Source organism: Pseudorasbora parva, chromosome 21 (genome assembly GCF_024679245.1).
Source record: "Pseudorasbora parva isolate DD20220531a chromosome 21, ASM2467924v1, whole genome shotgun sequence".
Taxonomy (NCBI): Eukaryota; Metazoa; Chordata; class Actinopteri; order Cypriniformes; family Gobionidae; genus Pseudorasbora; species Pseudorasbora parva.
In genome coordinates, this window is record NC_090192.1 from 37582480 (window position 1) to 37601513 (window position 19034).

A 19034-nucleotide genomic window follows, 5' to 3' on the forward strand; every position below is an offset into this window, starting at 1 on the left:
GATGTTACACATCAGATGTTTTTCCACAACAGTTAACCAAATGTTCATTTGAGACATAACATATTTAGAATTACTGTAATTTTGTAAATGTGTATACAGGGATGGCACACTGTCTGAGTGCGCACACGTCAGATCTGTAAGTCAGCGTGAGTAAGATCGTTTTCATGGACAAAGGAAAGGTACTCCGCTCTGAAAATGTACAAATAAAGATTTTTTTTAAAATTTATGTTTAATTGCTATTTGGAGCATTGGGGTCGCTAGATGAGGGCTTAATGAAATAATTTTTGTGAAAACCTCAAAATTGACATATTTCACTTGTTTTGCCTGTAGCTCAAAATTATCCATTATTTGCAAGTACGGGGCACATATACTCAAAATGTAGTAATATTATTACTGTTTTTACTATATTGTTGATTAAATTAAATGCAGCCTTTTTAAGCAAAACTTCTTTCTAAATTACTTTCATTGGTTACACTTTATTTTAAGGTGTCATTGTCACAGTGTAATTATATATTTAAGTACCGAGTAATAATAATTAACTACATGCACTTATGATAGAGTTAGGGTAGGATTAGGTGCATGTAAGTATGCATTATTTTCTGTTATTACTACATGTACTGTAAAATAAAGTGTCACAAAAAATCTTACAGACTTTTGAAGAGTGTAGTTTAATTAGCTTCGGATAAAAACAATTACTGATGGCAATAATTGTGTTAAACTGAGCTATAAAGCAGAGTGATGCAGTGAATGTGTGTGATCGTAATCTGTGAGCCAGGTTTACTAGCCAAAGAAAGATAATATTTCAACAGAGGGTGAATTAGTCAATGCAGTCAAGACATTTCTTCATATTTCACTAGTGTAAAAATGAAAACCTGCTCGCCCTGAGCCATGTGTGTTTCTTAGCGGGGATCCTGATACACTCACAGCAGATCGTCAATTATTAAACAAGCTTTTCCAAGGTCCTCCTCAAAGGATGAAGCTGATCTCCAACCAGCGATGAGAGAGCTCTGTGCTCGGCTGTGACGTGTGTATTACGCAACTGGAGCTCAACTGTCAAGTAAACACACAAGCTCGCACTATGTTTCAAAGGATGCTTCACCCACAGCACCACAAAGTGGGAGAATCAGCGACATACGGATGTGTGCGTAAAGCAGTGTTATTTTAGTATAACTGAGATACTAGGCCATTAACCTTATAATAAGCCCGGTGTAAAGATGGGTACACAGAACCAAAGTAAAGAAAAGAGTTTACTCTACTGTGTTTCACCGTAGTCTTATTCAAAACCACTTGAAGTACTAAACGTACCCAGTTAAAATACTTTATGCAAATTAGACTTCTCATAGAATGCAGTAAAGGAGATTTAATTTAACGAAGACATTTGTGGAAGTTTTCTATTGATCATGGCGGCAGTAATTGATCAAATGATGGAGAAGAGCATTTTAACTTGGCAGATATCCAGACGTGCCGCACAGTCGAGTGCTGATCGTAGAGGCCAATTAACAGCCGTAATAAGAGCCAGAAATTAATTAACTGTAATTAAATAAACTCCCATGACCGGTATGTGACCCAGTCAGAGATGCAAGTTAAAGGATGACGAGATAAACACGTACAGATTAGCCAATCAATTGAGTTTCAAACCTGGCACAAGCAGACTTGACTCTTTAAACTTTCAGATAATACGGATTACAATTTCATCTTTTGCTTTTGTCACAAAAAGTGTGTGTGTGTGTGAGTGGGGGGGGAATATCAGGACACAAATGTGTATAATGACATGGGTATGACACAGTTATTACAAGGAGAGGGTGAAATATGAGGATATTACCCATGTCCCCACTTTTCAAAAGGCTCATTAATCATACAGGATGAGTTTTTATGAGAAAGTAAAAATGCAGAATGTTTCCTGTGATGGGTAGGTTTAGGGGCAGGGGCAGTGTAAGGGGATAGAAAATACCAGTATAAAAACCATTACACCTATTTTTTGTGTGTGTGTGTGTGTGTGTGTGTGTGTGTGTGTGTGTGTGTGTGTGTGTGTGTGTGTGTGTGTGTGTGTGTGTGTGTGTGTGTGTGTGTGTGTGTGTGTGTGTGTGTGTGTGTGTGTGTGTGTGTGTGTGTGTGTGTGTGTGTGTGTGTGTGTGTGTGTGTGTGTGTGTGTGTGTGTGTGTGTGTGTGTGTGTGTGTGTGTGTGTGTGTGTGTGTGTGTGTGTGTGTGTGTGTGTGTGTGTGTGTGTGTGTGTGTGTGTGTGTGTGTGTGTGTGTGTGTGTGTGTGTGTGTGTGTGTGTGTGTGTGTGTGTGTGTGTGTGTGTGTGTGTGTGTGTGTGTGTGTGTGTGTGTGTGTGTGTGTGTGTGTGTGTGTGTGTGTGTGTGTGTGTGTGTGTGTGTGTGTGTGTGTGTGTGTGTGTGTGTGTGTGTGTGTGTGTGTGTGTGTGTGTGTGTGTGTGTGTGTGTGTGTGTGTGTGTGTGTGTGTGTGTGTGTGTGTGTGTGTGTGTGTGTGTGTGTGTGTGTGTGTGTGTGTGTGTGTGTGTGTGTGTGTGTGTGTGTGTGTGTGTGTGTGTGTGTGTGTGTGTGTGTGTGTGTGTGTGTGTGTGTGTGTGTGTGTGTGTGTGTGTGTGTGTGTGTGTGTGTGTGTGTGTGTGTGTGTGTGTGTGTGTGTGTGTGTGTGTGTGTGTGTGTGTGTGTGTGTGTGTGTGTGTGTGTGTGTGTGTGTGTGTGTGTGTGTGTGTGTGTGTGTGTGTGTGTGTGTGTGTGTGTGTGTGTGTGTGTGTGTGTGTGTGTGTGTGTGTGTGTGTGTGTGTGTGTGTGTGTGTGTGTGTGTGTGTGTGTTTCTATCCTGGCGGGGACTTGAATGCTCACAGACTCATGGGGACTCGTGTACATTTAGGTTGCCATGACGAAACAACCTTATAAATCATACACTGACTTCGTTTGAAAATGTAAAAAAAGCAGAAAGTTGTGTGTGCTGGGTAGGTTTCGGGGTTAGTGTAACGGGACAGAACATACGGTTTGTAAACTATAAAAAACATTGTGTGTTCTCACCACGTCCTTCCTGTAAAGCACCTCCAGGATGTTGCTGAGCAGCTGACAGCAGGAGTCCAGCTCTTCATGATTCTCCAGATGAAGTTTGAGCTGCTCCGTCATCAAAGGCAACAGTATCTCTCTGCAGTCTAAACACACACACACACACACACACACAAAAAGGTGAACATCTCTTCACAACTTGAAGTTACCAAACATATATCAGCCTACTAGCCAACCAAAATGATTTTTTGTTTTTCTATCAATCAATGAATCTATTAATAAATCAACAAATTAATACAGAAATTAATGTTTTTAGAACCAGAAAATCAATTTTGAAATTTTAACTTTAATTTTATTTTTTTATTTTAAAGAATGTAATTCTTTGTGGCAGGATTTTGTGAGTGTGTTAGAGCCAAATCAATATAATTCTGTTTTTCTTCAATGAGGAGTCATTACTGGAGCAAACACACACAGGAACTCCCGCTGGCCTTCCTGAAAGCTCATTTGTCATGCTGTTCGGGCCAGTTTAAACTCGTACAAATAGATCCACGCTATCCTTTTACGAGTGCATGCACAATACGCTTATGCATTAAATAACTGACCTGCCCATGAACTTTGAGACATCCCTTCAAAAGCTAAAATTAAAATCAGGGTCACAGCAGAATAAATCACAGCATCTAACATCAGAAGCAAGATGTGTGTTTCCTGAAATTAAATGTGACTTCTGCATTTTAATATAAAAATATTTAAATAAATAGTTTTCATCCTATTTCATCAACTAGTAAAGCACAGCACTAGCAATGTCCAAGGTCATGAGTTTAATTCCAGAACACGAATACTGATAAAAAAAAATTGTACATGCGTCAAATTAATACATGTAAATATTTCAAAAAAAAAAAGGCTTAAAGTCTAGATGGCCTTTTCACAGGCATGCAAAATGGTGAAAGCAGTCTCAAAATTGGTTTCAATCTGACTTGGAAATTGCTTAAAGTGTAAAGTGTGAAAAAATGTGTTAATATCATGCATGCATTACAGGAACATTACAGGATTTTAAGTTTGCCCGTTTTGTGCCATCAGTTAAATTTGTTCTACTGTGTTTGCAGAGTTATATTTTACTAAATAATCAATTCATATTGCGTGGCTCGCTGGAAATCACAGCATTCTCCGCTCAAATGTTTCCCACATTCCCTCTGCTCTTGCACAATAAAACAATGAAACTGTAACTTCGATTGTTCATTGATTTGTTTATCTGGCCGTGTAATAAGAATTACTGTAGGACAGAGAATTTCAGACAAACTCACACTCGTTTCTTCAGTGCTGTCTGTAGCCTACATCATTATTTGAACAAGTTTTCACTGTTGAATGGTGGTCTATCATGTTGTGGCATGACACGCTTTACACTTAATTGTCTCTAAACATCATGTAAAAGTAAAATATATGAATAAATAAGTATATTAACAAGAATAAAAAAGAAAAATAATTATAATAAAGAATAATGATACAAAAGAATCAAAAAATAGATGCATAAATAATTAACAGACACATAATAAATAAATAAATAAATAAATGCTTGCTGGCTGGCTGGCTGGCTGGCTGGATGGCTGGACGGACGGACGGACGGACGGACGGATGGGTTAGATGGGATGGACGGATGGACGGATGGGTTAGATGGGATGGATGGATGGATGGATGGATGGATGGATGGATGGATGGATGGATGGATGGATGGATGGATGGATGGATGGATGGATGGATGGATGGGTTAGATGGGATGGATGGATGGATGGATGGACGGATGGGTTAGATGGGATGAATGGATGGATGGATGGATGGATGGATGGATGGATGGATGGACGGATGGGTTAGATGGGATGGATGGATGGATGGATGGATGGATGGATGAGATGGGATGGATGGATGGATGGATGGATGGATGGATGGATGGATGGATGGATGGATGGATGGATGGATGGGTTAGATGGGATGGATGGATGGACGGATGGATGGATGGGTTAGATGGGATGGATGGATGGATGGATGGATGGATGGATGGATGGATGGATGGATGGATGGATGGATGGATGGATGGATGGATGGATGGATGGATGGATGGATGGGTTAGATGGGATGGATGGATGGATGGATGGATGGACGGATGGGTTAGATGGGATGGATGGATGGATGGATGGATGGATGGATGAGATGGGATGGATGGATGGATGGATGGATGGATGGATGGATGGATGGATGGATGGATGGATGGGTTAGATGGGATGGATGGATGGATGGATGGACGGATGGGTTAGATGGGATGGATGGATGGATGGATGGATGGATGGGTTAGATGGGATGGATGGATGGATGGATGGACGGATGGATGGATGGATGGATGGACGGATGGACGGATGGATTAGATGGGATGGATGGATGGATGGATGGATGGATGGATGGATGGATGGATGGCAAAGACAGTCACCGTGAATGTTTTAAAAGTGCAGATCAGTCAGTGGGTTCATTTCATCACACTGAGTGATATATTGTTTTAATGAGAGCAAAGTGTCCCTTGGTACATTTATAAAAAGCAGAAAAGAACAAGAATCAAACAAGAATGCTGTTTTCACACTCCCGTTCAGTCAGAGAGAAAAGGTCAGCGATATGAAGTGTTTCTGAAGGGATGAAGGCTGATGTTACTCACGTCACACTACTGAAAACATTCATCTAGCATCTACAGGAGTCACCCAAACTCCAGACTGAAACACTGACTGCAGAGCCACGGTGATAAAATATTCAATAAAAACGAGAAAAAAATATCAAATAAAAGTTGCATAAACACATGAATAAATAAATGCCAATCATCAGTTAAGAGAACGCACATAATCACAGGCTTTATAGGGCTCCACTCTTTCATATTGACATGTGGCACCAATTTAAAGATTTTACATTTTCAGAGAAATTGCGTCTGGTGCTTGACTTTGCTTCAGATCAGAAACCCCAAGAACGAGCAACAGCAACAGCCATGCCTGCTCGACCTGGAAACAACCATTGAAGCTTCATATTAACAGGCTGTCAAACAGAATTCAGAAATGAACATCAGAATAGCGCTCATTAGACAGAAATTAAACACGTCATTTGCACGAGTCAACAGTCATGTGAAGTTTACATTAGCTAAATCTTTATTTAGAATAAGTCAAAGATGACAAATCTGTGATGAAGTACAATGAAACGCACGCACACACAAATGTGCACACACGCATTTCTCCGAAAAACAACAAGAAGTGACACCAGCCGCGAGCGCGCTCAACGCATTTGTTCAGGTTAGACAAACAGATTTGTGGATAATTTATTCCAGTGGAGCAGTTGGCACTGGAAACCACGTGCCGGAGGAGTCACTGCTCCACGGGCGGCCCTTCAGTGAGACAAGACTAAAAGATCTACAGCTCAACAACTTTCAAATCTCATTTTCCCACAGACTACTGGTGCCAAAAATGAGCTAGAAAGACCAGCGGCTGCTTTTAAAGCACTGCGCCAGAGATTGAGAAGAAACTCTTATAAATGCCATTCGGGGAAATAGCATTACTACAGCTTCTTGGAAAATATATAAAAAATGTTAAATTATATATATATATATATATATATATATATATATATATATATAAATATATATATATATATATATATATATATATATATATATATATATATATATATATATATATATTTGTTTATTTGTTTATTTGTTTATTTATTTATTTGTGTGTGTGTGTGTGTGTGTGTGTGTGTGTGTGTGTGTGTGTGTGTGTGTGTGTGTGTGTGTGTGTGTGTGTGTGTGTGTGTGTATACACACACACACACACACACACACACACACACACATTTCGTCTTGTAAAATACACAGGAGTTTTAGGCCTAGTTATGGAAATTTATTTAGTCATTATATATTTTCATATTTGTCATTATATATTTTCATATTTGTGACCCTGGACCACAAAGCCAACCATAAGGGTCTTTTATTTTATTTATTGAGATTTATATATCTGAATAAGTTATTTTTCCATTAGATGTATGGTTTGTTTGTTGATAGGACAATATTTGGCAGAGATAGAGGAATGCCAAATGAGGGTGCAAATAAAGAATATAAACATTAAGAATACATTTTTATATATTTTTATGGTAGGAAATTTACAAAATGTCTCCATGGAACATGATCTTTTATTAATATCCTAAATATTTTTGGAAAGAAAAATGGATCATTTTAACCCATACAATGTATTGTTGGCTATTGCCACAAACCCGTGAGACTGATGACTGGTTTTGTGAAGATATTTCATATGTAATATTCTCCTCAGAACATTCTAAATTATAAACAAACTCCTATTTATCTTGCGGTGTTAAATGCATTAACAGTTTATACAAAGAAAAAAAAAATGAATCAAATGATCTTACCCTTATCCATTAAATCCTGATTTCGTTATGTTGTTCCTCACGAGAGTGAGAGAGAATGAAGTGAAAGGAGGCGTGAAGAGTGATTTAATTGAGTCAGAATACGAGGCACATCCACTAATAATTACTGCTGAGTGACGTGCATCTACTTACAATCTACCCGCAGAGCTGCCATATGTGACTGCTTTAACACTACACTTTACCTCGGGACGCGTCCAAACACACACACACGCACGCACACACACCAGTTACTAAGCAAAGTCAGTTTGACAGAGAAGTGGTGAACATGGAACTCACACTATCCTTATATTCATGAGAATTATCTGGATTTCTGCTGGAAATATGCCAATATAGAAATTTCCACAGAAAACGGCATTCAAAAAATGGCAGCCATGCAGTAAAAATAATGGTATACACTTCTTAAATGAGACATTAATACAATATAATGAAGTGAATAATGAACCCCAAAATATGAGCTGAAGGTCAGGTCTGGTGGGTTTCAGATAGCAGAGACCGAGAAAAACAATGCTGAATACCAATACTAATTTTTCTATAGACTAAACTAGGGATGGATGGATGGATGGATGGATGGATGGATGGATGGATGGATGGATGGATGGATGGATGGATGGATGGATGGATGGATGGATGGATGGATGGATGGATGGATGGATGGATGGATGGATGGATGGATGGATGGATGGATGGACACTTAAAAAGAATCCCCCACTGCACTTCAAACATAAGGTTTTGTATTTACCCATCAGAAGAAATGCACAAAAGTCACCTATTACACCGTCACGCACAGATCGCAGCACAAAAAAACCCATCATACAGCCGGTGTCGGACAGCAACCTTTATAGAGAGAGTGTGTGTGAGTGTGAGTGTGTGTACACGTACGTACCATGCTGAGTAAACAGGTCGCTGTGGACGATGTCAATCATGCAGTTCAACTTCTGCTTCACCAGTCGCCCCAGAGGAACTTTGAGTATAAAGTCACTGAGCAGTTTGCTGGAGAAAGACAGAAAGATATTGCGGGAAGGTTAGCACTGCTTTTAACCGCACAACTACAACTTAGTTAACACTAACAGGTGCCTTTGGATGTTAGAGTGTTTGAACATCCCTCTCTTCTCGTCTTCACTTGCTGTTGAAGTGACAGCTCATTTCTAAAACATGCTAAGTGCCGAGGGCTATACCTCTCTGTCCTCATCTGAATACACACACACACACACACAAGCCCAGGGCACAACAGGAGAGCAGTGGCTCTTTTTGTGGAAAGAACTGGCTCTTGAAGAAAGCAGGATGAGAGCAGTCGATGGCAGACGATGACAGAATTCAGAGATGGCCTCATTCAGCGTTTGTTTGGTCTGTGTGTGTGTGTGTGTGTGTGTGTGTGTGTGTGTGTGTGTGTGTGTCTGACCCTCAACCTCTCTGCTGAGCAAACACACTTCTATGAAAATGAACTGTGAGCAAACAGCAATGCTAACACATTGTGAACTAACCAGACCTTGAGTCGTTTTTCTGCCCTCGGTGACAGTGAATAGAGCAAAACAAATCTCCTGAAGCCGTTTTCCTGAACTGGCCCTTCCATCAGGGGTCAGTCAAACAGACAGTCCCCATTAACATGCTATTACTCAGAAGGTTTAAACAAACAGATTCACAATCTGATCTGAAGTGTCACAATGTCAGTGTTTATACCTTTTGGGAATTCAACATAAAAATGGCTTCCTTATTTCTGTCTCTGCACATTAAACTGTGAAAAATCATGAATAAAAATAGATTATTCCCTGCTTGTTTTTTTTTTCAACAGCATCTTTTACATTTGACTATATTCAAGAAATAGAGATAGGAAAGGAAATGGAAATAGAAAGGTGAAAGAGGAAAGCAGGAGGAAAGAAAAAAAATGAAAAAAAATGAAAAGATGAAGGGGAAAGAGAAAAATAAAATGGGCAGGAAAGGTGAGTCAAGAAAACAATATAAGGATAGGAAAAGGGAAAAAAAGAAAAAAAGGAAATTGGTTTAAAAAAAGGAAAGGGAACTCAAAGTGGAAGGAAATTGGATAAAATAAAAGGGAAATGTGAGTAAAGAAATGGGAAAATAAAACAAAAAGTAGGAAAAAATATGGGAAAAGTTGGCAAAGAAAAAGGCAAAGAAAATCGATGTGGGAAAGCAAAAAAGGAAAAGGGTCACAAAAAGGGAAATAACATAAGGGGAAAAAGAAAAGGGAAAAGTGACTCAAGAAAGGTGTAAATAAAAGGGAAAAGGAAAAGGAAAAGAAAAAGGGAATAGTGAGTCAAAAAGGAAAATAATAAAACCGATAGAAAAAAGAACAAGGAAAGATGAAAGGAAAGGAAGGGAAAGGGGAGTAAAAAAAACAGAAATAAATCCAATATGGAAGAGCAAAAAAGGAAAAGGACAAGGAAAAATAAATTAAAAAGAAATGTAAAAAGTGAGGGAAATTTAATTTTATTTAATCAGTTTATTTATTAGGTACAATGTACAAAATACATTAATCTTACGAAAAGATGTTTTGTACCAGAATTAGCTAATGCTAGTTTCCATCTGCAGTCCCTGCAAATAAAACCCTGGGAAAGGGAAAGAAAAAAAGGAAAATGTTAAAAGAAGAGGGAAAAGGAAACAGAATGGAAAGGAAGAAAAAAAAGACAATGAATCACAAAAAGGAAATCAAATGGAAAAGGAAAAGGAAAATGAAAAGGTGGCAAAAGAAAAGGGAAAAAAAGAAGTGAGTCAGGAAAATAAAAGAGATAAGGAAAGGGAAAGAGGGAAGGGAATGGAAAAGGCCAGGTTTACACTCTGGGTGTGATGAAGAGAACCGCAGGAGACCGAGAATCCTCTTAACCCCAGCAAACTCTCCAACAGAGGAAGAACCACAAGGATTAAAGAACAAGGGATGAAATAAGGGAAGAACAGAACGAGGCTTTGCGAAGTGAGAGAAGAATCCCAGTGAGAGGCCACTTCAGTCAGGACACACGTGATCTCTAAGCTGAAGCGTTTATCCGGCGCTGTTAAATACTCTGTTAAACTCAATCGATTCGAATATTTCAGCGTTATATTAACCATCAACACTCCTGCTATCTACAAAATGGCTTCGGCCGTATCAGTTGACCGTCAGTTGACAAACTATTTGGACGCAGACATTCAGCTCTCTCCGTCTGAACATCTCAAACTACATAAACCACACAAATTACTCAGAGAATCTAACGAGATTCCCGCTGCTACAAAACGCCTAGTGAAAATGCCATGTCTTGGAAAATTGGTTTGGCAAGTAAAGGCCATGGTCAGCTAAACGTCAAATGAGAAGCAGCAGGATGTGTGTGTGTGTGCACGTGTGTGTGTTTTAAATTTAGCCATCACAAGACTCCATTACAATGCCACTCAGGGATGAACGCATTATCCAGACCAACAGACAGGATCGGCGAGTGACCGCCACGTCTCCACGGCAACAGGATCACTTCGCCCTGATTGTGTGTGGAATCTAAAGTGTGTGAGAAATACTTGAATGCCAAAGGAACGCTGTGATGATAATGGCACGCAGGCAAACCTCCATCGGGCAGAGAGATGATGATGATCAGATCTAGAGTCAGAGTTCAGACGCACAGAAACTTGTGTGAGGAGCATCAAACTCCCGCGGATCAAACTCAAGAACTCCACTCCTCAGAACTGATTTCATTACGAGCCTCTAAAAGTCACTTAGATGGAGACAGACACATGATGAGAGGCTCAGGATGAGATGAAAGGCACGAGGGAGAGAGACAGAGAGACAGAGACAGAGACAGAGACAGAGACAGAGAGAGAGAGAGAGAGAGAGAGAGAGAGAGAGAGAGAGAGAGAGAGAGAGAGAGAGAGAGAGAGAGTGGGATGGGATGGGATGGGATGGGATGGGATGGGATGGGATGGGATGGGATGGGATGGGATGGGATGGGATGGGATGGGATGGGATGGGGATAAACTGGAGATTAGGGAGAGAGAGAGAGACAGGCAGGAATCAGGATGAAGAGAGAGACTTGAGGAAAGAGAGACAGGATGAGGATAACAATAATTTTTGTTTGTGAAAGAAAGAATGAGGAAAACAGAAAAAGATAGGAAGAGGAGAGAGAGAGATAAGACAAGGAGTAGACACAGTGAGGCAGGATGAGGAGGGAGAAATGAGCAACAATATTGTTTTATTCCTTTATTTTTGGAGGAGAATTTTGAGTTTAAAAAGATGTGAAAGGTGTGAATTGGTATGTTTAAAAATTAAATAAATAAAACAAAAATAAATAAAATAATAACTGTCTTAAAATTACAGAATAAAGGAAAAATAATAAAAATAAAACGAAATAATCCTAAAAATATGAAAAAATATGAAAATAAAATAAAGTCAAAACTATTATGATTTAACTATTGCATTTATTTAAAAAAGAAACCTATATAAATATAAAAATAATACAAATAAAATAATGTAAATAAAAATAACAAAAGTAAAATAAATAAATAAATAAATAAATAAATAAATAAATAAATAAATAAATACATTTGTAAAAAGCAGGCAGTAGGGTAACACCAACATTTGTGAATTGTACAGATTGTCCAGAAGTGGCTTTGGTGTGATTGAGCTCTTTTATTTCAATGTGTTGCTCATTGTTTGGAAACACTACACTACTCTATCTATTCTGCAGCAAACACACACTCTTCCTCACGCTCATTCTTTATTTAATTTTGCCTGTGTTTATGCCTGAAAATATATTTAAAAACCAAACATGCAATATTCAAGCTAACAACTGCAGCTAATTCAAGTCTATCTCCAATAAAGAGATACTGGGTTTGCTAACAACACAAACAATATCTGAAGACAACACAAGTGTGATGATAAACTCACCTGAGCTCCTTTGGATCAAACACCAGTTTCAGATCGTTGACGATGGTTGGGACGTATTTCAGTGCAGCACCCTAGAAATGCACACACATAATGATCTATTAGTATAATCAATGATCTAAAATTTCTATTAAACACATTAAACAGGGGGGAAATCATGGTCAGTCAGAATAAAAACAAACAAAAAATTAGTGGATTGTGTTAATTTCTGGTGAACTGAGCATTGTTTAAATATGAAGGTGTCAAGACCCTCATTTAACGATTATGAGACACACTGGCTGCTGTGACTTTCATCAATCCGTTTCTGCTCGAGCAAATCCAGCTGTGATGAACGGCCCGAGGAGTGTGCTGTCAATGGAAGATGAAGCTCATGCAGAGGAGATGGTTCCCAAACACAAATACTCCACCACCCGATCAATAAGCAGGACACAGAGGACCAGTCAACCAAGAGCAGGGTTTCCTTCTGTGAACATCAGCCAACACTAACGGCAAAACGTTCATCTAGATTTCGGAGCAACACATAATCAGCTGGCCCACACGTTTAACAATGTGAAATACAATATCTGTAAAAATCAATAAATAAAAAGGCAAAAAAAAATGATTAAAAAGATGATTAACTAACGTTTTAAAATGTAAAATATAATGTCTGCAAAAAGAATAAACCAAATAACAAAATAATAAAAACAAAATTGAATAAATCAATCAATTATATAAATAAATAAAACTATTAGAATGTGAAACACTGTGGAATGTCTGTAAAAAAAGTTTTTCAGAATGTCAAATAGGTCTGTAAAAATACATATTAATATCAAAATGTGAAATACAATGCATGCAAAAAAAAAAAAAAAGGATTGTCAAAATGTGTCAACGCTATCTCACGACCAATTCATAATTCATACGAGTGAATAAAAGGTGTCTAATTCGTACAAATTTGTACGACCTCACTCGTACAAATTCGTACGATTTGTCTAAACCCACGTGATGGGTAGGTTTAGGGGCGGGGTCAGGGGTAGGTCATTCGTATGAATTCCTACGAATTTGGTAACTCGTAAAATATGTACGAATTATCAAAAATTGTATGAATTCGTACGAGTGAGGTCTTATCAATTCGTACGAATTAGCCACCTCGTAAAATTAGTACGAATTGCCGTGAGATCGGGTTGAAAATACATCTGTAAAAAATAAAAAAATATATAATTGTAATTTCTCTAATAAATCATTCAAATCAAATGACCATGATTTCGCTGTCTGACTCGGCAGGATAATGTGTGATAGTGTTGAAACCTATCCATCTAAAACACACACACACAAGCAGATTTTAGCAGAATGGGAATGTCTAAGGGATTGTTTTCTTCGGTAATATAGATCTGTTAGGTTGTTCCAGTACTGACAAGGATGTTGATCTCTGTAACAAAGATTCGTCAACAATTTTCATATCAACCAATCAGATTGTAGTGCTGGGTTAGGAGATGGGGCTTCAAAAAACATTCTGGTTTTCTCTGACAGGAATATTGTTCCAGGTCCAAACAAAAAAATATATTTAAGAAAACTTGCCGTTTGGCAAAAATCAACATGTGAACCTTGTAAAAGAAAAGACAAAATGTTTAGAAGCTTCTTTCTAAAGTGGGTCTGCTAAATTTTATTCCAGTCACATTTGAAATTGTGGTCCTGAGAGTATACAGATCGGGAAATAAAGCGGCTCATTGCTGTTTGATCATCATCGTGTCAAAGTTTGACATACTTTGAAACAATTCAAAAGAAAAAAAGTCTGAAAGAACTGTGAACATTTGAATCAACAAGAGGCAGTGATGGATTTGATAAATGTTCTCTTCCCACAGCTTCATATTTCACCTAAGAGATCACTGACGAATGGAAAAGGTCTTGGAGTTCAAGTGCTCACTAAAAAAAAAAGGTGAATATCTGAGGTGGTAACTCACGTTTGGGTTTTTGAAATTGTAACACACCAGTCAGATCAAGAGTTTCACAGCAATGAATTCACAGATAGTCTGGCATGGCACCGAACACAAGACTGGAAATGAAATGTAAGGAAATAAAACTTCTGGAGTATAAATGGAAATGGTATTCCCTGGTGGCTGTGGCTCTTCCAGCAGGATAACAACGTGTTTGAGGTGCTGACTTGGCCTCCAAATTCCCCAGATCTCAATCCAATCGAGCATCTGTGGGATGTGCTGAACAAACAAGTCTGATCCATGGATCTTTTTGATAAATTTGAGCGCATGTGAACACGATGTACATCAAGTTGTCGTGCTATTTAAGATTTCAAGGCCAGCAGAGAAAAAAAGCACATTCCTTGACCATTCCCTGGTCGTTCCACACGTGCGTCTTACAAACATCAATTTTTAACTTTCTGACAAACCCACTAAGATCTCGGCCACAAGCACACCTGCATCGCTCCAGGTTCACTCACGACACATCCAGAGGGCCTGATCTATCGTGACGGATGCTGAGTGTGTGTGTGTGTGTTAGACCAGAGGTGTGTTAATGCAAAAAAGAAGCGACAGGAAAGGTCAAGGACAAAAAAAATTCACACAAATTGAGGTGGAGAAGCGGAGAAAACAGATGGAAGTAGAGGAGGAGAGATAGAGTACCTTGAGGAGAAGCTAAAGAGAGCGAACCCAGAGCCACAGTGGACAGAGGAGGAGGTCAGGGAATGAGAGAGACACACATAAACACACACTTCAACAGATGAAAGATAGAAATAGCAATATTTATGTCCTCCAGAAGAAACAGACCAGCACCCTGAGAGGACAACCTCAGACATAAAGCCTTCAGATAAACATTTTGTTCATGAACTTTTTCAGGATTCTTTGATGAATAGAACTTAAAAGCAACAGCATTTATTTAAAATTAAAATATTTTATAACATTAAATTGAAGTAGACATTTATAAATGTAATTAAAAGTATTTCGTTCAAAAAAAAAAAAAAATGACATTCTCCAAACGATGGAACAGTAATGTATTTTAAGTAGTACAAAGTTAAATAAATCCATATGAATTCATATTTTGTGAGAAAAAGACCTAAATGTTTTTTTACTAAGAATGTTGTTCACTTCAGCACTCAAATCTCAAATACTCAGTTATGCCATATGAATAGATACAATCTTTCATTTTTAGGAAGAAGGGTTAGGTAAGTTATCCAGATTAGTGCCATCAAATCTATGATAAATATTGAGTTAAAACATGGTGTCGATAGACTAGATATTAAAGTAAATACTAAGGAGCACAACAGTATATTCTATTACTTCTTGTCTTGACCAATAACATATGTCTGTGAAATTCAGTATCTATTACTGTCAGAAAGGGCGAGTCTTCACACATCTTCTGTCACTAAATGAAGAAAAAAAAGAAAGAAAAAAAACTATAGTTTGATTTCTCTTAGTGTCTAAGTGGACATTTTATTTCGATAAGTCTAGCTAAAACTATGTCATGCTTGGCACAATTTATGCCAAATTTCATGCTTCACAACTGACAGTGATGGATCAATTTTGAATAAATGAATGTGCAAATGAATTTTGAAAGCTACAAGGGATTTTCAAAGAGTAATGATATAAATTTCAGATTGTTCCTCACATTAGCCATCATAAGACTGGAAGAGTGTGTGTGTGAATGTGAATATTATATATATATATATATATATATATATATATATATATATATATATATATATATATATATATATATATATATATATATATATATACATACACACACACACACACACACACACACACACACACACACACACACATATATACACAAATATATACACACATACTTTGGAAGAGGCGCATTCCACAGATGAGTAGCCATGAACTGCATTATTAAACCACTTTCTACGGCTTCAAAATGTATTAAGACCATTTAAAACACACTACAGCATTATTCACACGCGTGTCAGTTACATGTGTGTCTCAGAGCGCCTCCATTCACAGGTGCTGCTCCACATCAACTGTTATCATTTACATGTGTGGAGCGTCTCAAACTCCATCTCAGCATATGCTGTGAGTTTGGGTTGCTTGTAACATTCCTTTGGGAATGCAATGTTTGCCATTTCATCAGATTTGTATGGTAAATCATTTATAAACATATGCCAACAAAGGAGAACACATCCAGTTTCTAAATACGCTGGCTGTTCATTACAATTTCAAAATAAAAGTCTAAATCTCAGCTCGCTCTGAGTTTGCAAGTTTTGATGTCCACATGCTCCTATTCAACAAATTACAGAAGCATTTATATTTTGCCAAATAAGTTGCCAAATATTAAAGATTAAGTTAAGATTTTAGTTAAATATTGTTTGGACAAAACTAAACCAGGATTTAATCTGCTGTAAATTGTAACAACACCAGGCCGCTGGCACCCTCAGCAGGCATTTTTTATAATATATATTGTCTATATTATATATATAATATTATGAATTTTAACTATTTTATACTAATTTTTTCTATAAAACTCATATGGTATAGTGCTATGTCATTTGTAGGCCTTCATTGCATGTAAAGGAGCAGCGTGTGCATTCTCAGAAACATATTTTGTATTACATGTTTGTGAAAAAGTCAAACAAGGAACGACAGAGGTGTAAAACGACTGAATTTTGATTTTTGATGATCAGCTCATCAGAAACAGGGTCTTAAAGCGTCCTCACCTTCACCCCGCCGGTCCCCTCAGCACTGCTGTTCATCATGGCGTTAAACGAAGCAAAGAGATTCCTCAGGGACTCCATGAAATCACTCTCGCCTTTGTTCTCGTAGAGCCTGAAGGAAAACACACAAACAGCAGATGATCAGGGGCTTGGGAGGCGAGAATCATTTCATCTAAATCATCAGAGAGGCAGCAGACCGGTCTACATGTGTTTGCTATGCAAATCCATGACATCAAACTAGCCGGAGCCATATAAATCCACATCAAAACCAATGTATCACACTCCACACACATACACACACACACCTGTTCACTGGCACCTCTAAACTAGCTCCCGATTACAGCCTGATCAGACTGATGAATTGCTCTGTAATCTAGTTTGAAGGGCAGAGAGCTGACGGGCCTTCTCGGCATCCCTCCAACCATCCACACCAACACCAGGAGAATTTCCGCGCTCATGCATTCATTAAATGCGGCCTTTGCTGAAGTGATTAGCCCTACCTGACTATCAGACACTATCACCCTTATCCAGAGCATTTACATTAGACCGAACCTCCGATAAAACACACACACACACACACACACACACACACACTTACTTAACTAATGGCCCGTCAAAGATATTGAAATATTCTTCATGCTCCAGTTGACCATTAATTATTTTAAAGTGCTTTATACCCGTACATTACAACAATACAGGGGACATATGAAAGAACTGCATTATTTTTATACATTATTAATAATAATTTATATTATATTATATTTTATACACACACACATATATATATGTATGTGTATGTATATATATATACACACATTGAAATACTATACAAGTATATATCATGGTAGTATGACTTGTAGTTTGTGCATATTTTATTAAAATAAATCATATTAATTACAGTAATGAGATGATGTTGAGAGGCATGTGCTTTATTGTTATGCGAAGGACAATGCAAAATAAAGAAATTCAAAATTCAAAATCACATGCTATTAATTTAAAATCATCACACATCAACATAAAAAAAATCAATATTTTTAATGTTGATTTAAAAATAAATAAATAAAGCACTAAAGCAAGTTTTGAGCAAGTTCTCCGGTCTGACACCAATAACTACTTAACGGTATCATAATTATTAATTTGTCATATTTCTCATCATATTCGTTGTCTGAAGCCCTGTCTCGTGGATCTCCGAATATAAGACGTGTATGGTTGGGTTCGGCATGAATTTGTGAACTTCAGGAGCAGGTTAAGCCTGTGAGCAAGAAGCAAAGTAAATCAGATCAGACTCTCCTCATTAGTGTCTTTCACAGGTCTGTGGTGTCAGGAGCTCTGAATGTTCAGGTAGTTAAGAGACCGAGATCCTCTCCTCAGACAGGCCTGAGAGACACCATCATATACTTCACCCGCTGACAACAAGCTAATCACCAGCACTGAACTTAATTTAGGCCGACCCATTACTCAACATGTCCTCCGTCTCCCTAAATCAGCAGCACTGCCCATTCCACTTCCTGCCTGCCTCAAACACATCCTCCCATCCGTCAGGAAACAAGGGCATTTCAGTTTGATAAAGGTGTGGCATTTCAGATCAAACTGTCACATTTCTTAGCCTTAACTGGAGCTTATTGGCTGGGAAACTGATCTTACGAAGAAGGAAATAAAACAAAGTTGGAGTATATGTTGGATATGCCATCATTTTTTCATTTTTGCCACTTTTCTTCTGCTGCACAATATATGTTGTAGGGGCTACACGATTTGTTACTTAAAAAAATACAAAAATAATGTTACATTTGATAGGTTAACGTAAGGAAAGGGTTAATCTCAACCACCACCAAATTATTATTTTTATTATTATTATTATTATTATTATTATTATTATTATTATTATTATTATTATTAAATTAGTACTAGTAGTAGCAGAAGCAGCAATTATTATTATTATGAATTATTATTATTATTATTTGTGGTGGTGGAGTAGTATTTGTAGTAGTAGTAGTAGTAGTAGTGTAGTACTAGTATTAGTGGTGGTGGCGGTGGAGGAATG

General features: G+C 37.8%; 1 protein-coding gene across 2 annotated transcripts in view; it reads right to left on the reverse strand.

The window, feature by feature from the left end:
• Positions 1-19034, reverse strand: part of dock1 (dedicator of cytokinesis 1) — a 305592-nt gene that overhangs the window by 184685 nt on the left and 101873 nt on the right. For both annotated transcript variants that reach the window (XM_067430394.1, XM_067430393.1), the window contains exons 23-26: positions 16997-17105; positions 12337-12407; positions 8362-8468; positions 3036-3163 (exon numbers count right to left, since the gene is read on the reverse strand). In XM_067430394.1, coding sequence (XP_067286495.1) covers positions 3036-3163; positions 8362-8468; positions 12337-12407; positions 16997-17105 — 415 coding nt within the window. The remainder of the gene's footprint in view (positions 1-3035; positions 3164-8361; positions 8469-12336; positions 12408-16996; positions 17106-19034) is intronic.